Source organism: Prionailurus viverrinus, chromosome B4 (assembly GCF_022837055.1).
Source record: "Prionailurus viverrinus isolate Anna chromosome B4, UM_Priviv_1.0, whole genome shotgun sequence".
Lineage (NCBI taxonomy): Eukaryota > Metazoa > Chordata > Mammalia > Carnivora > Felidae > Prionailurus > Prionailurus viverrinus.
In genome coordinates, this window is record NC_062567.1 from 88513640 (window position 1) to 88532625 (window position 18986).

The 18986-nt window shown below is 39.6% G+C and overlaps 1 protein-coding gene across 1 annotated transcript in view; it reads left to right on the forward strand.

Annotated features, from left to right (window-relative positions):
* Nucleotides 1-18986, forward strand: part of IRAK3 (interleukin 1 receptor associated kinase 3) — a 51645-nt gene that overhangs the window by 12209 nt on the left and 20450 nt on the right. Inside the window, exons 2-6 of the mRNA XM_047866582.1 lie at nt 4348-4530; nt 9417-9475; nt 10096-10150; nt 11415-11566; nt 15398-15462. Of these exons, the coding sequence (XP_047722538.1) occupies nt 4348-4530; nt 9417-9475; nt 10096-10150; nt 11415-11566; nt 15398-15462 (514 nt within the window). The remainder of the gene's footprint in view (nt 1-4347; nt 4531-9416; nt 9476-10095; nt 10151-11414; nt 11567-15397; nt 15463-18986) is intronic.

Sequence of the window (18986 nt, forward strand, 5' to 3'; positions counted from 1 at the left end):
TCTCCCTTCATGTCTCATCCCAAAATCAGGTCATGTCTTATCCAGAGTTTTAAAGTAGAGAGGGAACTGTTTGCTTTTTTTTTAATTAATTAATTTTTTTTAAGTAATCTCTACACCAGCGTGGGGCTTGAACTCATGACCCCAAGATCAAGAGTCACATGCTCTTCCAACTGAGCCAGCCAGGCGCCCTGAGACGGAGCTGTTTTATTTTATTTTCTTTATAAAAGCTTGCTGTATGTTGTATAAGTATTATTAATTTATATGGTACATTATGCCTGATACTCTATAAATGTCAGCCAAGTAATCTACTAATAGAAAAAGTAGAAACCTAAACTTTCACTTTGCTGAGATTTGATATTTAGTGTTCCCCTGTTGGAATGTTAATCTGGAGACTGGGAAGTGTTCTAAAGACTGGAAGAGGTATTTTAAGGTCAGTGCTGCTATAATCAGCAGACCAGAGAGGGGCAACCAAATTTAGTGTCCGTTTTGGGAGGAAGTTCAAATGGACTTCAGAGGATGTTTACTGATGAGAAGTTTGAAATTGCTCAGTGACTTGCCTAGAGTTGCACCATAGGCGAATGGCAGAGCCACGAATAAACACACATTTTCATGGGTATACCCAGGGGGCCACAAGGGTCCTCTCTCTTGATGGAGACTTCTCTTTTGAAGACAATGTAGGCTACTTTTGGGGTTCACAGTTCATTCCTTTATTTTGTTTTCCAACTGAAATTCCCATGATTTTTTTTCTCCCCAGTATAGTATATTAATTCCAATAATTCCTTGAGTATCGGCCTCTCTTTAGAAGTATGCATAATTTTAAACTTGGCTCAGGCTCCAGAAACCATTCCTCTAGGAAGCTTTCCATGATGCCCTTATCTTTTTGAGAGAGATAGAGAGGGATAGAGTCCCAAGCTGACTCTGTGCTGTTAGTGCAGAGCCCAATGCAGGGCTCCATCTCGTGAAACGTGAGATCATGACCTGGGCGGCGAAATCAAGAATGGGCCGCTCAACCGACTGAGCCACCCAGGTGCCCCCCCCCCCCCACTGCCTTTTTTAAAAGATTTTATTTATTTATTTATTTTTAAAAAATTTTTGTATTTATTTTTGAGACAGAGAGAGACAGAGCATGAACAGGGGAGGGTCAGAGATAGAGGGAGACACAGAATCGGAAGCAGGCTCCAGGCTCTGAGCCATCAGCCCAGAGCCCGACGCGGGGCTCGAACTCACGGACCACGAGATCGTGACCTGAGCTGGAGTCGGACGCTTAAACTACTGAGCCACCCAGACGCCCCAAGATTTTATTTTTAAGTAATCTCTCCACCCAACATGGGGCTTGAACCCACAATCCCAAGATCAAGAGTTGCACACTCTCCCGACTGGGCCAGCCAGGCACCTCCATGAGGCCCCCATTTTTAGTTAGGGACCCCTCTTCTTGCTGCATATACACTTGACGTATGCAATTACTATACTACTAGCACAGTCAACAAATGTTTGCACTTGTTAAAAAATGAAATTCCACCAAGTAAATCTGAAGATTTTAATTGGCTTTATTTAATAATTCATGAATCAGTCAGTATTCCGTCTAGCAAGCAGAAGGGAGTTCCGGGGAGTTGTACAAAATGGAAGGTTATTTTCCAGGAAAGATGGTGGGGCAAGAAAATTATTAGCAAAAGAAAAGTATTGTTCTGCTTAGGTCATGACCTCACGGTTCATAGGTTTCAGCCCCAGTTCAGCAGAGAAGCTGCTTGGGATTTTCTCTCCTTCACTCTCTGCCCCTCCCCCTCCCCTCAAAATAAATAAACAAAAACTTAAAGGGAAAAAAAAAAAAAAAAAGGATTGTTCCTGGCAAGATTCTTTCCCTTAGGGAGAAGAGCAGGGGGTCTTATCATGCAGATTACCTCATCTTCCCCTGGGGATACAGAGGGCCCATGTAACAGATCAGTTCAAAGGAACTGATCAGAAAATTCCTGACTAACTGGGTAAGATTTATATTTCTGATGCAGGTTGAAACTACAGTACTGGATTAGGTATTTAGCCCCGTTTGGTGACTTGGCCTAAGTGACGCCATTTTGGGCCTGTTGACAAATTGTACCGATTTGCACTATTTCCTCTAAGAGCTTTTAGAAATAGTTAAAGTGTTTATGAAAAGTGTGCCTCAACCAAATAGGTAGATCACATCATCAAAAGAAATACATTAAAAATTAAGTTACTGGGGTGCCAGCTGGCTTAGTCGGTTGAGCATCTGACTTCAGCTCAGGTCATGATCTTCCGGTCCGTGGGTTCTAGCCCACGTCAGGCTCTGTGCTGACAGCTCAGAGCCTGGAGCCTGCTTCAGATTCTGTCTCTCTCTCTCTCTCTCTCTCTCTCTCTCTCTCTCTGCTCCTCTCCCGCTCTGTCTCTCTCTCAAAAATAAACATTAAAGCAGACTTAATTTAAAAAAAATAGAGAGTTACTATATCTTGATAAATATTTTTGCTTTGAAGGTCCCCTTCTATTTTTTAGTGTGAAGCTATCTAAAACATATATTGACAGTTGGATAGTCCTTGCCTCTTCATGAGACATCATCTCTTCTAAGAAATAGATAATAAAGATATTCTTGCCAGAACTTAAAATATGGAGGAAAGGCAAAAACAGTCCAACTTAATGATGTCAGATACGTTATTGTAGCTGTTTTTTCCTTTACAGCCTAAGCATACATTCCAGTTGAATGTCTCAACTTCATCATCCTTTATTGGATATGCCACTTCCTTTCACCCTTTTCTGATACAAGATGTGACTGAATAACATAACGTTTAAGATGAAACTTTGTGGGTATTGACCAGGATAGGCTAAGTTATACGCAGTAACAAGCACTGCCCAAATCACTGCCAGTGGTTAACATAACCGAAGTTTGCTTTTTGCTTGTGGGAACAGCACTGAGAGTCCAGAACAGCTGACCTCATGAGGTGGCCCAGCATTCCAGGTGGCTTTGATCTTGAAGCACCCCCGTATCAACATGTGCTTATACCTGGTGGCGAGCATGGGTGCCTGGTGAATTGCCCCCTGGCTCTTCAGTGTTCCTGGCTGAAAGGGACACATAGGCATAACTAACCCAGGGCAGGAAGATGTAATCCTCTCTGAAGGGGCAGAAGATTGGAAATATTGGTGAGCGCTGGTAATATCTACCGAGTCCACTTTTGGTCCACAGGAAGAGGGGGGCAGTTATGGTTGCATGTTGTGATCTCTGTCAACTTTCAGGATGTACTTAGACTCTCAGCAAAAACAGAAAGTTGAAGGAAACTGAATAGTCTAGCAAACCCTTGAAGGACTGAAAATGTGGGGAGAAGGGATGCCATATTAAATCAAAAGATGTTTGTCTTTCTGATGTCTTGATTCAAATACCGCAGCTATTGGGGTGCCTGGGTGGCTCAGTGGGTTAAGTGTCTGACTTCTGCTCAGGTCCTGATCTCACAGTTCGTGAGTTCGAGCTCCACATCAGCCTCTGTGCTGACAGCTTGGAACCTGGAGCCTGCTTTGGATTCTGTGTCTCCCTCTCTCTGCCCCTCTCCCACTCGTGGGTGCATGCTCTCTCTCTCTCAAAAATAAATAAATGTTAAAAAAAAAAATTCAAGTCCTATAACTAGTGTAGTAGCTCCCTAAGAAATTTTTTAAAACTTTAGAGTCTTTTAGAGTCTGAAATAGACTGAAGAGAGATAGTTCTGTAGGGGGCTTATTACACTTCTCAGGTCGGAGCCCCTGTTCGTCTTTTAAAAGGACATCAACCTTTGGAGAGTATCACTGGGGGATAGGTGAGTCCTCCAATGAGGTTACCTTGGTTACTGCTGGAGAGAAGCTTCCAGATTTGTGTGTGGCAGAAGAAAAGGCTGATTTCCATAGCCAGTTATGGTGACGTGTTGAGGGTCCCCACGACCACACTCGGATGACAATTGGATTTCATCCATCCATGTGTATCTGGCTTTTTAAATTTTTTAGACTTTCCAGAGGATAAAGGTATGAGACAGGGTGTCTGGGTGACTCAGTCGGTTAAGTGACCAACTCTTGATTTCAGCTCAGGTCACGATCCCATGGCTCATGGGATTGAGTTCTGTGTCGACCCCCGTATCGGGCTCTGTGCTGACAGCTAGGACACTGCTTGGGATTTTCTCTCTTCCTCTCTCTCTACCCCTGCCCTGCTTGTGCTCACATTTTCTCTCTCAAAATAAATAAACATTAAAAAAATAATTAAAAAAATAAAAATTATAAATAATGTTATAAAAAATTATAAACTAAAACATATGAAGTATCCCTATACATGTATTCCAATAAAAGTAAACTATTGTTGGGTTCTTCCTGTTGCGATTTCTACAGCGGAGCGACTTTCAAACAGCTGGCTGGATGTTCGTCACATCGAAAAATATGTTGACCAAGGTAAAAGTGGAACAAGAGAACTACTCTGGTCCTGGGCACAGAAAAACAAGACCATCGGTGACTTGTTACAGATCCTCCAGGAGATGGGGCATCATCGAGCTATCCATTTAATTGTGAACCATGGTAAACATTTATGATTCTTATGATGTGGCTCTCTGTCTATTTTATAGAGTTTGCAATTTATAAATGTAAATATTGCATTTTGTTCAAGACCATGACTGGTTATACTATATGTCAAGGATTCCTTACCTGAGGCTTTATCTGAAGGCTTTTGTCACTTCTTTTGGGTGACACTTTCTTTCCTTATTGCCTATGTTATACAACACAGTCCTTTCTACCACTTGTTTGGGTTTTTAAAATTTTTTACTTGTAAACTACACATTAAAATTTTTTTTTAAATATTTATTTTTGAGATAGAGACAGAGACAGAGTGTGAGCAGGGGAGGGGCAGAAAGCGAGGGAGACACAGAATCCGAAGCAGGCTCCAGACTTTGCTGGAGCTGTCAGCAGAGAGCCCCATGCAGGGCTCGAACTCACAAGCGGTGAGATCATGACCTGAGCCGAAATCAGATGCTTAACCAACTGAGCCACCCAGGTACCTCTAAATTGCACTTTTTTAAACGTTTCACTCTTAGCTAAGAGAATCAGTTTTCCATCCAAAACTCTGACACTATTTGAATCGTAAACAGAATCACAGTGTTTGAGTAAAACATAAATACTTTTATAATTAGCTTTGTCATATAAGTCAAAATATAATTGGATTCTCTCTTCCCCCGCCCTTGTATTTTAGTGCAAATGATGCCTGGGGCTTATCTTTTATCTTCAGTGCTGTTTTTATGCCAGGGCCTCTAACTCTGCCTTACGAGTCTCGTTTCACAGTGGCCTAATACCTCCCTCTATTTGTCTTATGTGTTTCTGATGCTGTGTCATGACTTACACTTAAAAGCAACCTGATGAGGAAAGCTCATGAAACTTTTTCTGTTCATTCTTTATCAATAAAATAAGTTCCTAATGTCCCCTGTTCTGTTTACTCCACTTTAGATTTATTCACTTCAACAAGAATGATCCCGAGTGATCTTGGGTCTTACGTTACAGACTCAGGGCTCTTAGGCTGAAAATTCTTTTGAATCAGCATCCTTGTTCTTTTGGCTCTTTTGTCCAGAGGTATTTTTAGTTCCATATATTTGCAAGCAAATATACCTCTACCTTATCACCCCTACCTAGAAAAAATCCTGCGAAATTTGTACCAGAACACTGTACCTTCAGATTGACTTTTATATGCTTTTTACGTTTAATGGGATATTAGACACTTCCCAATAGGCTCCCACTACAGTATTTCCCGTAAAACGTGGCTCATCTCTTTTGTCACTGTTTCCTCACTTGGCTTAGTCCCATGGAATGCTTCACTACGAAGCTGACTGACCAAGTAAAGTACAGTGACTCCCTGGACGCTGTAAATGCACTGCCTTTTCATTCTCTGAGCCTTTTCCAGCTGCTGGAACCACCCACACAACTTATCGTTCACAATATAAACTCACACCAATCTGATAGGACGCAGGGTTATGTTTTACATTTACAGATTCCGGAATAGATTTCAGGATACCTTTTCACTCTCTGTGTTGTTTATTTACACAGCAGAGAATGATGTGGACTGTGAGTAGACGAAAATTTCACATCCTTGCTTGACTCCTGTTGCACGTGCAAAATTGATTTCATTTTTAAAAATAGGAGATTCGCTGATTGGTGGAAAGACAATTATTTACTGCCCTAGTATCAGGAGATAGGTAAATCTGAGATGAAGAGGAGGATAGCATTTTGGTCTGAGTCCTTTGCTGAGAAAAATAGCATTATTTAATTGCAACTTGTTGAGTGGATGCTTTGAAACTAAATCTTTAAAATGTTAGTTGTTTAGCTTGTTCAAAGAAGCAGCGTGATGATTCATGGAAACCGTTAAGTGAGCCTACTGAACACGTGTCTCCTATGATAGCTACTCAATGAATTAGAAGTTAGAGTTCCTAACTGAAAGTGCATAAAAAGATTTAGTCTTTGTTTGTTGCTCCCATGCACAGACTTACCAGTTATCCAAATAATCCATTATTTGCTCAAATATCCATTTTTGCCTCCCTTCCCTTGAAATTGTCAGTTTGGTGGGATGGTTTTCATTTTAGAGGAGAGATCACTTTGTGGATTTGGAATTTCTTATAAGTCCTCCTGAGAAAAGTCTTGTATTTCCTCCCAGTCACTATTCCTGCGATTCGGGTAGCTGCCATTAGGTGTTTTCACATCCATAAAGCATTCCCTAATATCTCAGGACATAGCCTGGTTGTTCAAGAAACGAGAATCCTTACCTGCTTTCATTATATTTCTGGTATGCCTGCTCTTACATATCACATTTTGCATTTATATTTCAATGGTCATAATTGTTTTCTACTTTTGACATAAAATCCACAGTTTTCTGCTGGCTTCTTAGGAGAGCCATTATGAATCTTCAATTTTATATGACAATGAATATTGCCTTCCTTTTTATGGGCAACAAAAAGACAATGACTTTTAGTGCCCTTAGTTCAAATTTTATTCTACACGATACTTCCCCATGATGTTTATTTCTTTTTCTTGCCTAATTGCCCTGGCTAGAACCTCTGGTATAAGGTTGAATAGAAGTGGCAAGATCAGACATTTTTTTCTTGTTCCTGATGTAAAGGGGAAAGCATTCAGTTTTTCATAATGATGTATGACATTATTTGTGGGCTTTTCACAGATACCCTTTATTAAATTGAGGGAATTCTCTTCTATTCCTTGGGTTTTTACGATAGGTTAGTGGATTTCATGGGTTTAGTTCTTCATTCTATTAATGTGGTGTATTACATTGGTTGATTTTCATATTGTAAGCCAATCTTGGATTCCCGAATGAATCCCACTTGATCATGGCATATAATCTTACATGTTTCTGGATTTACTTTGCTAATATTTCATTGAGGACTTGTTGTTGAAGACTTCTGCATCTATGTTCATAAGAGATATTGGACTATAGTTTTCCTATGAAGTTTTACCTGGCATTGGTATTAGGATAATATTGGGTCTCATAGAATGATTTGGGAGTTGTTTCCTCCTCTTCTATTTTGGAAAAATTTGTAAAGAACTGATGTTAAATTTTGTTTAAATATTTGATAGAATTCACCTGTGAATCCATTCAGGCCTGGGGTTTTGTGTGTAGGAAATCTTAAATTATTAATTCAGTCTCTTTTCTTGCAATAGGCCCATTCAGATTGTTTATTTCTTCTTGAGTTAGTTTTGGCAGTTGGTGTCTTTCTAGGAATCTGTCTGTGCCATTTCAGTTATCTAATTTTTTTTAAGTTTATTTATTTATTTTGAGAGAGCACGCAAGTGGGGAAGGAGCAGAGAGAGGGAGAGAGAAAGCATCCCAAGCAGGCTCTGCACCTGCACAGAGCCGGATGCAGGGCTCAAACCCACGAACCTCAAGATCGTGACCTGAGCTGAAATCAAGAGTCACTTAACTAAGTGAGCCACCCAGGTGCCCCTTAGTTATCTAATTTTTTACATGCAAATGTTCATCATATTCTCTTACAATTCGTTTTATTTCTGTAGGGTTGGTAGTGTGTCTCCTCTTTGTTTTTGGTTTTGGTAATTTGAGTCTCCTCTCTTTCTTGGTTAGTCTAGCTAAATCAGTTTTGTGATTATTCCAAAAAACCCCTTTGGTTTCATTGATTTTCTCTTTTGTTTTTATATTATCTATTTCATTTATTTCCACTGTAATCTTAATTCTTTCCTTCCTTTGCTTCCTTCAATTTAGCACTTTCTTTTCTAGTTCCTTCGGTGAAAATTCAGGTTATTGATTGAAGATCCTTTTTCTTTTTTAAGGTAGGCATTTACAGCTATAAATCTCCTTTTAAGTGCTCCTTTTGCTACATCCCATAAGTTTTGGTATGTTGTGTTTTCACTTTCATTCATCTGAAAGTAGTTTATAATTTCCCTTGTGATTTCTTCTTGGATTCATTGGTTATTTATGGACTTGTTGTTCAATTTTCATGTATTTGTGAATTTCCCAAATTTCCTTCCATTACTGATTTCTATTTTAATTGCATTGTGGTCAGAGAATATGCTTTGTATGATTTCAGTCCTTCCAAATTTACTGAGGCTCATTTTATCGCTCAAGATATGGTCTATCCTGGAGACTGTTCAACATGCTCTTGTGAAGTATTTGTATATTCTTTTGTTTTTGGATGGAATATTCTAGAGAATGTCTGCTAGATCTAGGCTTGTAGTTTGCTCAAGGAGGTCTGTTATTAATTGGTTATGTTTTGTTGCCGGTCCTCTAGGCAAAGTAGTTTTTTAAAACATTAGAATACAGTCAAAGAAAAACTAGAAGATGAAATAAAATTTTTCTGAAGTCTGAATCAAAATGTCAGATGTGACAGCAAGATACTTCAGGGTTTTCATCTTTTGCAGGAAGCTACATAGACTACCTCAATTCAAATAGAACATACAGAAGTTATGGTGTATATTTGGGGAGGGGTGACAGGTGTTTGTGGCTGATCACACGTGCACACACACACACACACACACACACACACACACACACACCCCTCTAATATCTTATGGCACAAGAGGGGATACAAAATAAACTAACCTAAGGAGATATAATCCCATAATTATACAACTTTAAAATATATGGGCAAAAAGCTGATTCAATGTTGCTTTTTTCCTTTCAATTTTCTACTTTCTACTTTAATATTTTTAATGATGTCTATCAATAATGTAAGGTAGGTATTATACGTTAGGTAAACAAAAACATGTTTGAATAATATTTGATCATTACAAAGCTATTTACATATGTTAATTTGTAACCATTCAAAGGGAATGCAAGTGAACTTTAGAAATTAACACTACTAGCAAGGTGTTTATTTTCACAGTCTAAGAAAGGAAAAAACAACATGCTTATTAGAGACATAAAATTTTATCTGTATCTACCTCCCTTTATTTCTTTTTAGGAGCACCCTTGAAGAGTCAGAGTCATCATGGAGATAGATTTCCAAACATGTTACCCAAGGTAGAGTGTATGTGCAGAGATAATGAACCTTGAACTCTGTTGCATATATAATTGAGCATGGGGGATGAAATTATCAGACAGAAAAATGATGGTTTGCAAGTACTTTTTTAAAACCAGTAAAGCTTTAGCTTTCTTGTTGCTTTGGTTGGGGATTCAGGAAACTAGAGATTTGTGGGAAAGGAGTGAAGAGCTTTCTCCTCTCAGTGATCTGTCATAGATAAGGCTTAGAACTAGGAAGAGTGCTGTGAGTTACACATTTGTCTTAATTCAGCTTTTAATTTTCCTGTTCTACTTGGCATTTTGCATGTTGCTGTTGGTTTTTATGGGAACAAATAAATTGGCAGCGATCATTTTTTATAGCATTAGAAGTCATTTAAAATTGACTGTAACTATGACATTGATACTTGAGTTTTTGTAGTTAGTATGGAAGCTTTAAATGTATAAGGCAATGAATACCGTTGAATTAAATAAAGTAACTTCGCTTTCTACTAGCTTTCTTCTAAATTAGATTCTGCTCTATTGCACTGTATAGTCCAGGGGGAGCTTTGGATTTCTGTTAAGGTTCTGTTCTTTCTAGGCTTATGAAATGGAATTACTTCAGTATGTATTTCCTCTCTTAGGAAATAGCCAGTGTCACAGTGGATAATGTTCTTATTCCTGGACATAATGAAAAAGGTAAAAAAAAAATTTTTTTTTTTTTACTTTAAATCGTGCTTTGCTTTAAGTTAACTTACAGAGACAAATATCCAATGAACACATTAACTATTCATTAATATGCAGGTTTAGGGTAAAATTTTCATGGATGTTGAAATACTTGCAGCTTTGACTGACACTAAGTTCTGATGGATGATATATTATTGTTATATTAAAAATCCACTGGCCAATGGAGAACATAATTGTGGTCTCTTCCCTGGGGGGGGGTTTCATACTTTCTGTTAGTGAAATTTGCATTTTTATGTGTCACAGGAAAACATTTAAAAATTACATTGGGTTTTATATAGTGTTAGAAATTGCGATAGCCCTTGCAGAGATCTTTAGAGATGTTTGTAGAGCAATGCCGAAGGTCACTATGAAAGTCTCATTATTTCCTTATCACTTTTATTACTTTATTAGCAGGGAGAATAATTTAATTCTACCTGGGAATCATTCTGATCAACGTTAATGGCTAGTTAAGGCTGCTTTGCCTCGTCTTTACCACCAGATCTGTACCTTCCTTGGTTCAAAAGAGAATTAGAGAAGTTGGATAAAATTTTGGTCCTTTAAGATTTAACAGTAAGATGTAAATCAAACAGCAAATGTGGAAATATAGCCAAAATTGGGCTCTGAAGGATTTAGTTAAGCTTTTCCCCTTGGATATGTATTTGATTACCTTCTAAATGTTTTCTCCCAATCTCTGCTTTGGATGATTTTTTAAAAAGCTGAAGCATCTTCCTAATTTACTCTGAGGAAGTAAGTTAGAAATTTAGAGGATTTGGCTCATGAAAAATGATTCTATCAGTCATACTTGGAGAATATTGTTTAATCATAACAAAGTTTCTACTCCTATAGGTTTTTTTTTTTATTTTGAATGATTTTAGGTTCATAGTGAGTCAAAAGCAACCCATTGATCTAATGACAAAGAAGTGGAGTCCTGGAAAACTTTCCTCAACTGAGTTCTTTGACCTCTTTGGAAGGGTGATAGAATCACAGTACTATTATTCAGATATCTAAAAAGGCATTTGTTCTGTGGAATGGTGGGAGCCAGACCCAAGTAAATGTGCGGAGATGGGCTTCAGTTTTGGTTCCTGGGCCTTCTGCTCCTGGCTCTCTGCTGGGCTCTGAAGTATTTCTAATATGGAACTTATGGTTCCTTTTAATGGTGATGTTGATTCTTTAAAAAAAAAAAAAGAAAGAAAGAAAAGAAAAAGTAACTTATCTTCTCCCTACTTTCTGTCCTAAGGAATATTGTTTAAATCCTCCGTCAGCTTTCAAAACATCAGAGATGGAACCAAAAATTTCCACAAAGACTTCCTAATTGGAGAAGGGGAGATTTTTGAGGTATACAGAGCAGAGATCCAAAACCGAACATATGCCATTAAATTATTTAAACAGGTATGGAAAGAATTACTATCACAGGATATCAGTTCCATTTATTTGCTCATATTTCATGCTAGAATGTGTCATTTTTCATCAACATTGAAAGGAGATATACTCGAAAATAAAATTTAATAAATGGAAATAAGATATATGACCTCAGGTGACTGGAGAAAAGGCCATGAAATGAATGCCTGACTTGCAGGAATGTGGAAGTGAAATTCTTCCCATCCCCAGATGTGTCAAAGGAGAAAGGCTTTTCTGAAGAGCTGTGTAGGAGCTTGGCACTTTGCCTGTGCTGGTCTGCTCCAGTTTTCTTGTGTTGTTTTGTTTTGTTTTTGGTCTTGTTTTTAGGATGGGCCGTGTCTCCTCCAGGCAGCTTCACAGGCTAAGCCCCAGATTGGTCTTTGGTGCTACTTTGTAAATTATCGTTTATCACAGTTCAAGAGGGTGGGAAAGGGGAGGCTTCAAATAGAAGGAGCGGGGCAATGATCAGAGTTGGAGTTTAGGAGAAAGTTGAGTGACTGCAGCCAGTAAAGCAGAAAGGGTGTTGGGGTATCACACCCAGGAGTCAGGAAGAGACAGGTATGCACACATACACCCAGAAGAACTGCTCTGCCGTTCTTCATCGTTAGTCAGCAGTCAATAAACATTCATTCAACTCTCTCTGTGAAATGGGTGCTGGGCAAGGATGAATAAGGCATCATTCCATCCTCCGGGAGCTCAGTCCTGTGGGGCAAACAAACGGTCAGGTAAAGAAAGCAAAGATTAAGCTACAGCATGAGAAGTAGTTGAGCCCGGATTTGCACCAGGAGGTCATGGCAGCACAGAAAAGACAGCCAGGGCAGGGGCAGATCCAGCACCCAGAAGAGAGCCTGGCACAGAGGAAGTACTTGATAAACATTTCTGCAATAGACAAATGGGAAAAGCGAACGAAAGGAAGTGACCTCTCAGCTGGATTTTGAAAGCCCAGTAGAATTTTGGTGGGGAGCGAGGCATGGGAAGTGCTTTCTGGGTGGAAGAAATAGCAGGTGTAACAGCCTGGAGGTGCGTGTGTGCAAACATATGCCTTACTCACTAATAACGGATCATTGGGTGGAGGGAACATAGAGTGGGGGGTGGTAAGGTAATGGCAGATGACACGGGAAAGATGGCTCAAGTGGGAGAGTGAACGGATTAGGTTTGTGTTTTTGAGATATAACTCTGAGCACAGGTTAGGTGATGGGCTGGAAGTCGGCAGAGGCACTGGAGCAGAGATGGCAAGGACTAGGCTGGAGGTGGATAGAGGGGGTTTTAGATGGGTAGTGAAGAGATGGATGGGACTTAAACCCATGTCCTCAAGCCTAACATTAGAGTCACCTCAGGAGCTTTTTAGAAATGATCCCTCAGCATCAGGTTAGGTCAGCATAGTGGTGGCAGGCATCCGTATTTTTTCAAAGCTCCCCACGTGGTTCGGATGGGTAGCCAGCGTTGAGAAGCCCCGCTCTGAGCTAGGGCAGAGGCAAGGAGAAGGTACGTCTAAGCCAGGAGGTGAAATGGACCAAATCTCACGATCGGTGAGATAGGGCTGGGCAAATGGGGGAGAGGATGGATCTCGGGCGATTCCTCCTCTGCAGCTTAGATTATGGGGCCCTTTTTTTTCTTTAATTACTAACCTGATTTCTCAAGTCCTTACATAGCATTCTATACCCACTGATTTTATACGGACGTCTCAAGATTCCTGAGGAGACAAACGGTCTAATAAAGAAATGAAACACCATTCAACAAAGAGAATGTGGTTATCTAGAGGTGGCCTAACTGAAGCCTGTTTCCTAGGGCCAGTGTGTCCCAGTCCCATTTGTATGTTCTCTTGGGGTTGAGCCCCACGGCCACCTCCCCAAAAGGTTCCAGCCCTCTCTCTACTTTCCTCTTCTCTCCATGGCTGCCACCAACTCACACTGGGAGTTTTTGTGAGGTTTTTGGAAGGTTTTGGGAGGTTTGGGGTTATTTATTTATTTATTTATTTTTTATTCCAGGAGTCTGGCTTCAGAATGGAATGTCATTGCCTTTAGATCTCCTTTCCCTCCTGTCCTAGGGACAATGATCATTTCCTTGATTGCCTCCAACCCTTCTGGTATAGTTTTGGTGACCCTCCAATGTGCAGCCACAGCACCATAGCAATACCTCCTAATACTGGTTTCTTCACGCACCTCTCCCAATGGACTAGATGATGGTTTTTAAAGATCTTATTTATCTTTGAATCCCAGAGCCTTATTACAGAGCCTGGCCCATGAAAGTTGCTCAGTAAATGTTCGTTAGGTGAATTGAATGAAGCATGTGTGTATGTCCTTTTCGTGAATTTAGTTGCTGATCTCTAGGAGTAAAAGGACAGGAAGTAACAAAGTTACCAAAGGCCTAGACACCATACAAAGTCCTAAGTGTGTGCCTGTGTGTGTGTGCGCGTGCGCGCGCACACACACACACACACACACACACACACACACACACACCGGGGAAAGATGGGAAATTTAATGAAGCCTTAGCCATAGAGCATTTGTTTCTAAAGAAATGTGGTTTTGTAAAATTGGAACATTAACTTCATCAACCTTTCCTGGAGGGACTGAAGTGGGAAAGTGTACAAGATGCCTTAGATGGGTGCGACCAGATCGCCTGGAGACCTTACAATACAGATTCTGGTTGAGCACACCTGGGCAGGGACCTGAGAGTCAGCATTTCTTACCATCTCCCTGTGGAGCTGATGTTCCTTGTGCACAGACCCAAACTTTGAGAGTTAAGCTAGGTTAGCATGAACACAAAAACTAACCCCTTCATTTTTCAGATTAAGAAAACAGCGATCTCAGGGAGGTTAAGTGACAAAAAGTCACAAATATTGCGTATTAGAAATAAGACTGAGACCAAATCCACCTGGCTCCCAGGACAATGGTATTTTAAAATGTAAATTCTCATAAAGTGGTCCGCGAAAATGATTTGTTAGCCTCGTTTATTGTTTCTGACTTCCTGGATTAACTTGGAAAATAGCTTCCAGAATTCCTGTTGGATTTCTCTCCCTTTCTTCCTGAGAACAGAGCTCTAAAAACCCTGCCCTGTCTTGCAATTTACAAATGATAGAAACTTACAGCTGATGGAGCCTAACAATGTACTTAACTCTTTCGTGGTGGAAGTTAGGATCCTGAGATGCAGAGACGCGCAGCGACATAAGGTTTATAAACTAAAGCCATCACGAACAATACCAGGGACAGAGTAGGCGCTCATACAATATTACTGAATTCATTAATGTATTCAATAAATATTCCTGTGTCAGGCACTGGGCTAGCTTCTGAAGATTCTTTGAAGTAAGGAGTTACGTTTTTCAATTTCTTAGTAAGTCCACCATTTCAACATTAATACAAAGGTAAACCTGAATCGACATATCCAAATGACCCAAATCATAAATACCGAATTGGTGAAATCCCCTTCTAACCAGAATACAGCTATCACAAACTGGATCCTTTGTGAGACCAAGTAGGGGATTTCTGTCATGGGATTTTCTTTGAATACATATAATGTTTTTAAATGTATGTAAATGTGTACAAAATATGGTAAAGGGGTTCGAATATGAAATATGGCAACATAATACAGTGCACGAAAAACTTCTAACTCAAGAGCAGTGGTTAGAAATCTGTTTGGGAGTTAATGGGTTTTTGAAAATCTGATGAAACCTAAGGATCCTCTCCCCGGTAAAAGAATTATATGCATTTACATCAAAAAGGTCAGCTGGTTTCAGGAAGACTGTAGACCCTGGTTTACAAATCCCAGAAACAGAGGTCCTTTCCTTAATTTTGTTTTCTTATTTTTCTCCATGATATTTAGGAGAAAAAAATGCTATGTAAGAAACAATGGAAGCAGTTTTTATCTGAGCTTGAAGTTTTACTACTGTGAGTATATTTGGTCTGGAATTTCTGCCTCTGTGCCTGGCTTTCATCTTTGTGCATCTTTGATTCTATAACACAGTGCTTGGCATGGTGGGCATGTAATAAAGGTGGGTTGGATATTAGGACTTTGGGTAAATTTTTGACATCTGCTTTAGTATATTCTTCAGAACACATTTTAAAATAGACCATTCACATAATTCACTTGAACGTATTTTAACAAGGAACTGTCACAAGGAAGTGGATTAAATCATGTGTGACTAACATGGCTGAATGTAAAATAACTCCTCGAACGTTAGAATTGTGTCTATTCTACCATTCCCCCCTTCCTTAGAGACACTTTAGTCAAGAAACTTTTGTCAGTATAACCGTCTTTCGGAAGAGCGTTTAGACAGAGAAATCAAGTGCTTTTGATGTGCATATTGTTTTCTGGGATTTCATTCATGAGCCCAGGGGTCCTCAGAGACAAGCTAAAATGACTTCATTTTCATATATATTCATAACTGCAGCTGTGCGGCTGTCCAGCCGGCTCATCGGAGGTCCTTAACCCTACAGACTTCATCGGCACCCTTTGTGAAAAGAAATGTTCTTTTCAGATGTTTTCTAAACCAATATGTGAAATGGTGGTGGAAGAGGAGTCATTGTGCTAAATCCTGCTTTTGTACCCTGGGCCAGCAATCAAAACATTAGAGTTCTAATCAGAAAAACTTAACGCATACCATTTAGTCAACAAGAAACTAAAGCCAGCATTGTAATAGTAGATTTCTACATGTAAGCTGTATTTATTTGTAATGAACAAGTAACAAATTGAAATCTTTCAGAATTCCAAAAGTGCCAAAGGGTAAACCAAGAAAAGGAGTTTTCCACTATTGTCTTTAACCACCCAGCTGATTGTCCCAAAGGCAGCAGTCATCAGTTTTTTGTAGATCTTCCCGGAGATCTAAAATATGGCAACATAATACAGTGCACAAGAAACTTCTAACTCAAAGCGGTGGTTAGAAATCTGTTTGGGAGTTAATGGGTTTTTGAAAATCTGATGAAAGCTTAAGATCCTCTTCCCAGAAAAAGGTTTATATGCATTTACATCAAGTAAGTATGTATGTATTTTTTCTCTCTCTTTTTTTTTTTGAAGTTTATTTCTTTTGAGAGAGAGCGAGCGTGGGAGCACATGCATGTGCGTGCGCAGGAGCAGGGGAGGGACAGAGAGAGAGAGGGAGAGAGAGAATGCCAAGGAGGCTCTGTGCTGTCAGGACAGAGCCCAGTGCAAGGCTCAAACCGTGAGATATGACCTGAGCCAAAATCAAGACTCGGACATTTAACTGACTGAGCTGCCCAGGTGCCCCTGTATTTTGTTTTCTTATTTTCCCATCAGAGGTAGCATAAATATACTGTTCACGTTGCTTATTTTAGTATTCCGTTGTGTTCCTGTACTGTAATTTGAATAACCATTCTTATATTAACAGAGTTTTAGATTTTTTTCTAATCTTTTAATGTTAGAAAATAATGCTGCAGGGGCGCCTGGGTGGCTCAGTCGGTTAAGTATCTGACTTCGGCTCAGATCACGATCTCACGGTTCATGAGTTCGAGCCCCACGTCAGGCTCTGTGCTAACCGCTCAGAGCCTGGGCCTGCTTCAAATTCTGTGTCTCCCTCTCTCTCTGCCCCTCCCCTGCTTACCTCTGGGTGTGTGTGTGTGTGTGTGTCTCTCTCTCTCTCAAAAATAAATAAACATTAAAAAGAAAAAAAGAAAAGAATGCTGCAACATGAAAAGCTTATTTTTTTACTTTATTTTTTAAATATTTAATTTATTTTTTAGGGCTCCACACCCAATGTGGGGCATCAGACTCCAAGATCAAGAGTCACATGTTCTACTGACTAAGCCAGCCAGGCACCCCAGAAAAACTTGTATATATGTTATTTTGTAACTGTTTGAGTAGATCTAAGTTCCCATAAATAAAATTACAGGGTCAAATGGTTACACGCATTACATAATACCAAATTGTCCTCCAAAAGAAGTTATAAAAATTTATACCTACACTAGGCATATATGAGTGCCTCATTCACCATATTTTTGCCAACATAGTATTTTTTTTAATGTTTATTTTTGAGAGAGAGGGTGAGTGGGGAAGGGGCAGAGAGAGGAGACACAGGATCTGAAGCAGGCCCTGCACTGACTGCAGAGAGCCCGATGTGAGGCTCAAACCCGCAAACCGTGAGATCATGATCTGAGCCTAAGTTGGACACTCAACTCACTGAGCCACCAGGCGCCCTACAAAGCATTTATTCTTAACTTTTAATTTTTGCCAATGTGCTAGGTGAAAATGGTTTCTTAATGTGCCTTAAATTTCTTTTTTTTTATTATGAGTGAATCTTTTCACATGTTAAGAGACATATTTCCTTTTCTATGAAATACCTGATGCTATTCTTTGCCCATTTTTTTAAAAGTTAGGCTGTTATTTTTCTTAATGACTTGTAGAAGCATTTTATATATTAGAGAAAATTAGCCTTAGTCTTATGTTATGAAATACAAATTTTTTACCAGATTGACATTTGTCTTTGCCTATTCTAGTCTTTGCTATGTGGAAATGGTTTTAATGTAGTTGAATTTAATCTGTTCTTTCTTTTATGGATTCTGGGTGTTATATCACAGTTTCTAAGACCTTCCCCGGTGAAAGGTTATCAAATAATTCTACCATGGTTTTGCCAAGTACTTTTATGATTTCATTTTTTACATTTATATCTCTTAGCCATTTGGATTTATTCTGGTGAGGTGTTTATATATGACTTTTAAGAGAATTAACAGCTCCATGATGTTGAATATTCTTGGTGTGATATTTTTATTATTTATACTGCTAATATTTATTTAGTTTTAGGCTTAATACCAAATACACTACACGTATTAATTCTGCAGTCCTCACAACAATCCTGTGAGGTAAATACTGCCATTATCCCCATCGTACAGATGGGGAAACTGAGGTAGATCCTACCTTTTGGAGAAGGCCCAACTCATTTCCTAAATCGTTTTCAATCTCCTCCTTCTCAGATATTTATTAATGAATAAATCAGAGGTAGCCCTCTCCTCTCAGAACATGCTGGCCGAAGTGGGATTAGGAGGGACGCACATAGGTAAACAGGCAATTTCAGTAAGCTAAGTGGTAGGATGGGCAAGTACAGAGCACTGAGGGTGCAGAAAATGGTTGCCCGGGGCGGGGGGAGGGGGGGGGCGGCAGTATAGCCTTCTCGGAAAAAGTAACATCTAGGCTGAGACCTGAGGGTGAGTTTTTTAAGTTCAATAGTAAGGAAGTGTGTAACCCCTGTCCCTTAAACAGAATTGTGAAGTCCTCGGGACGTGGCTTCTGATTCCTTTTTTCCCTCCTTTCCCAAGGGGAGGGAAGGGAGCTAATAATTTTTGAGGACCTAACACCTGGCTAAACAGTTAAATTTTCGTTTAATTTTCATGAGGACCTTGGGAAGTGACATTTTAATTATTGTGTAGAGTTGAAGAATATTAGTCTGCTGGGGCTTCTGTCA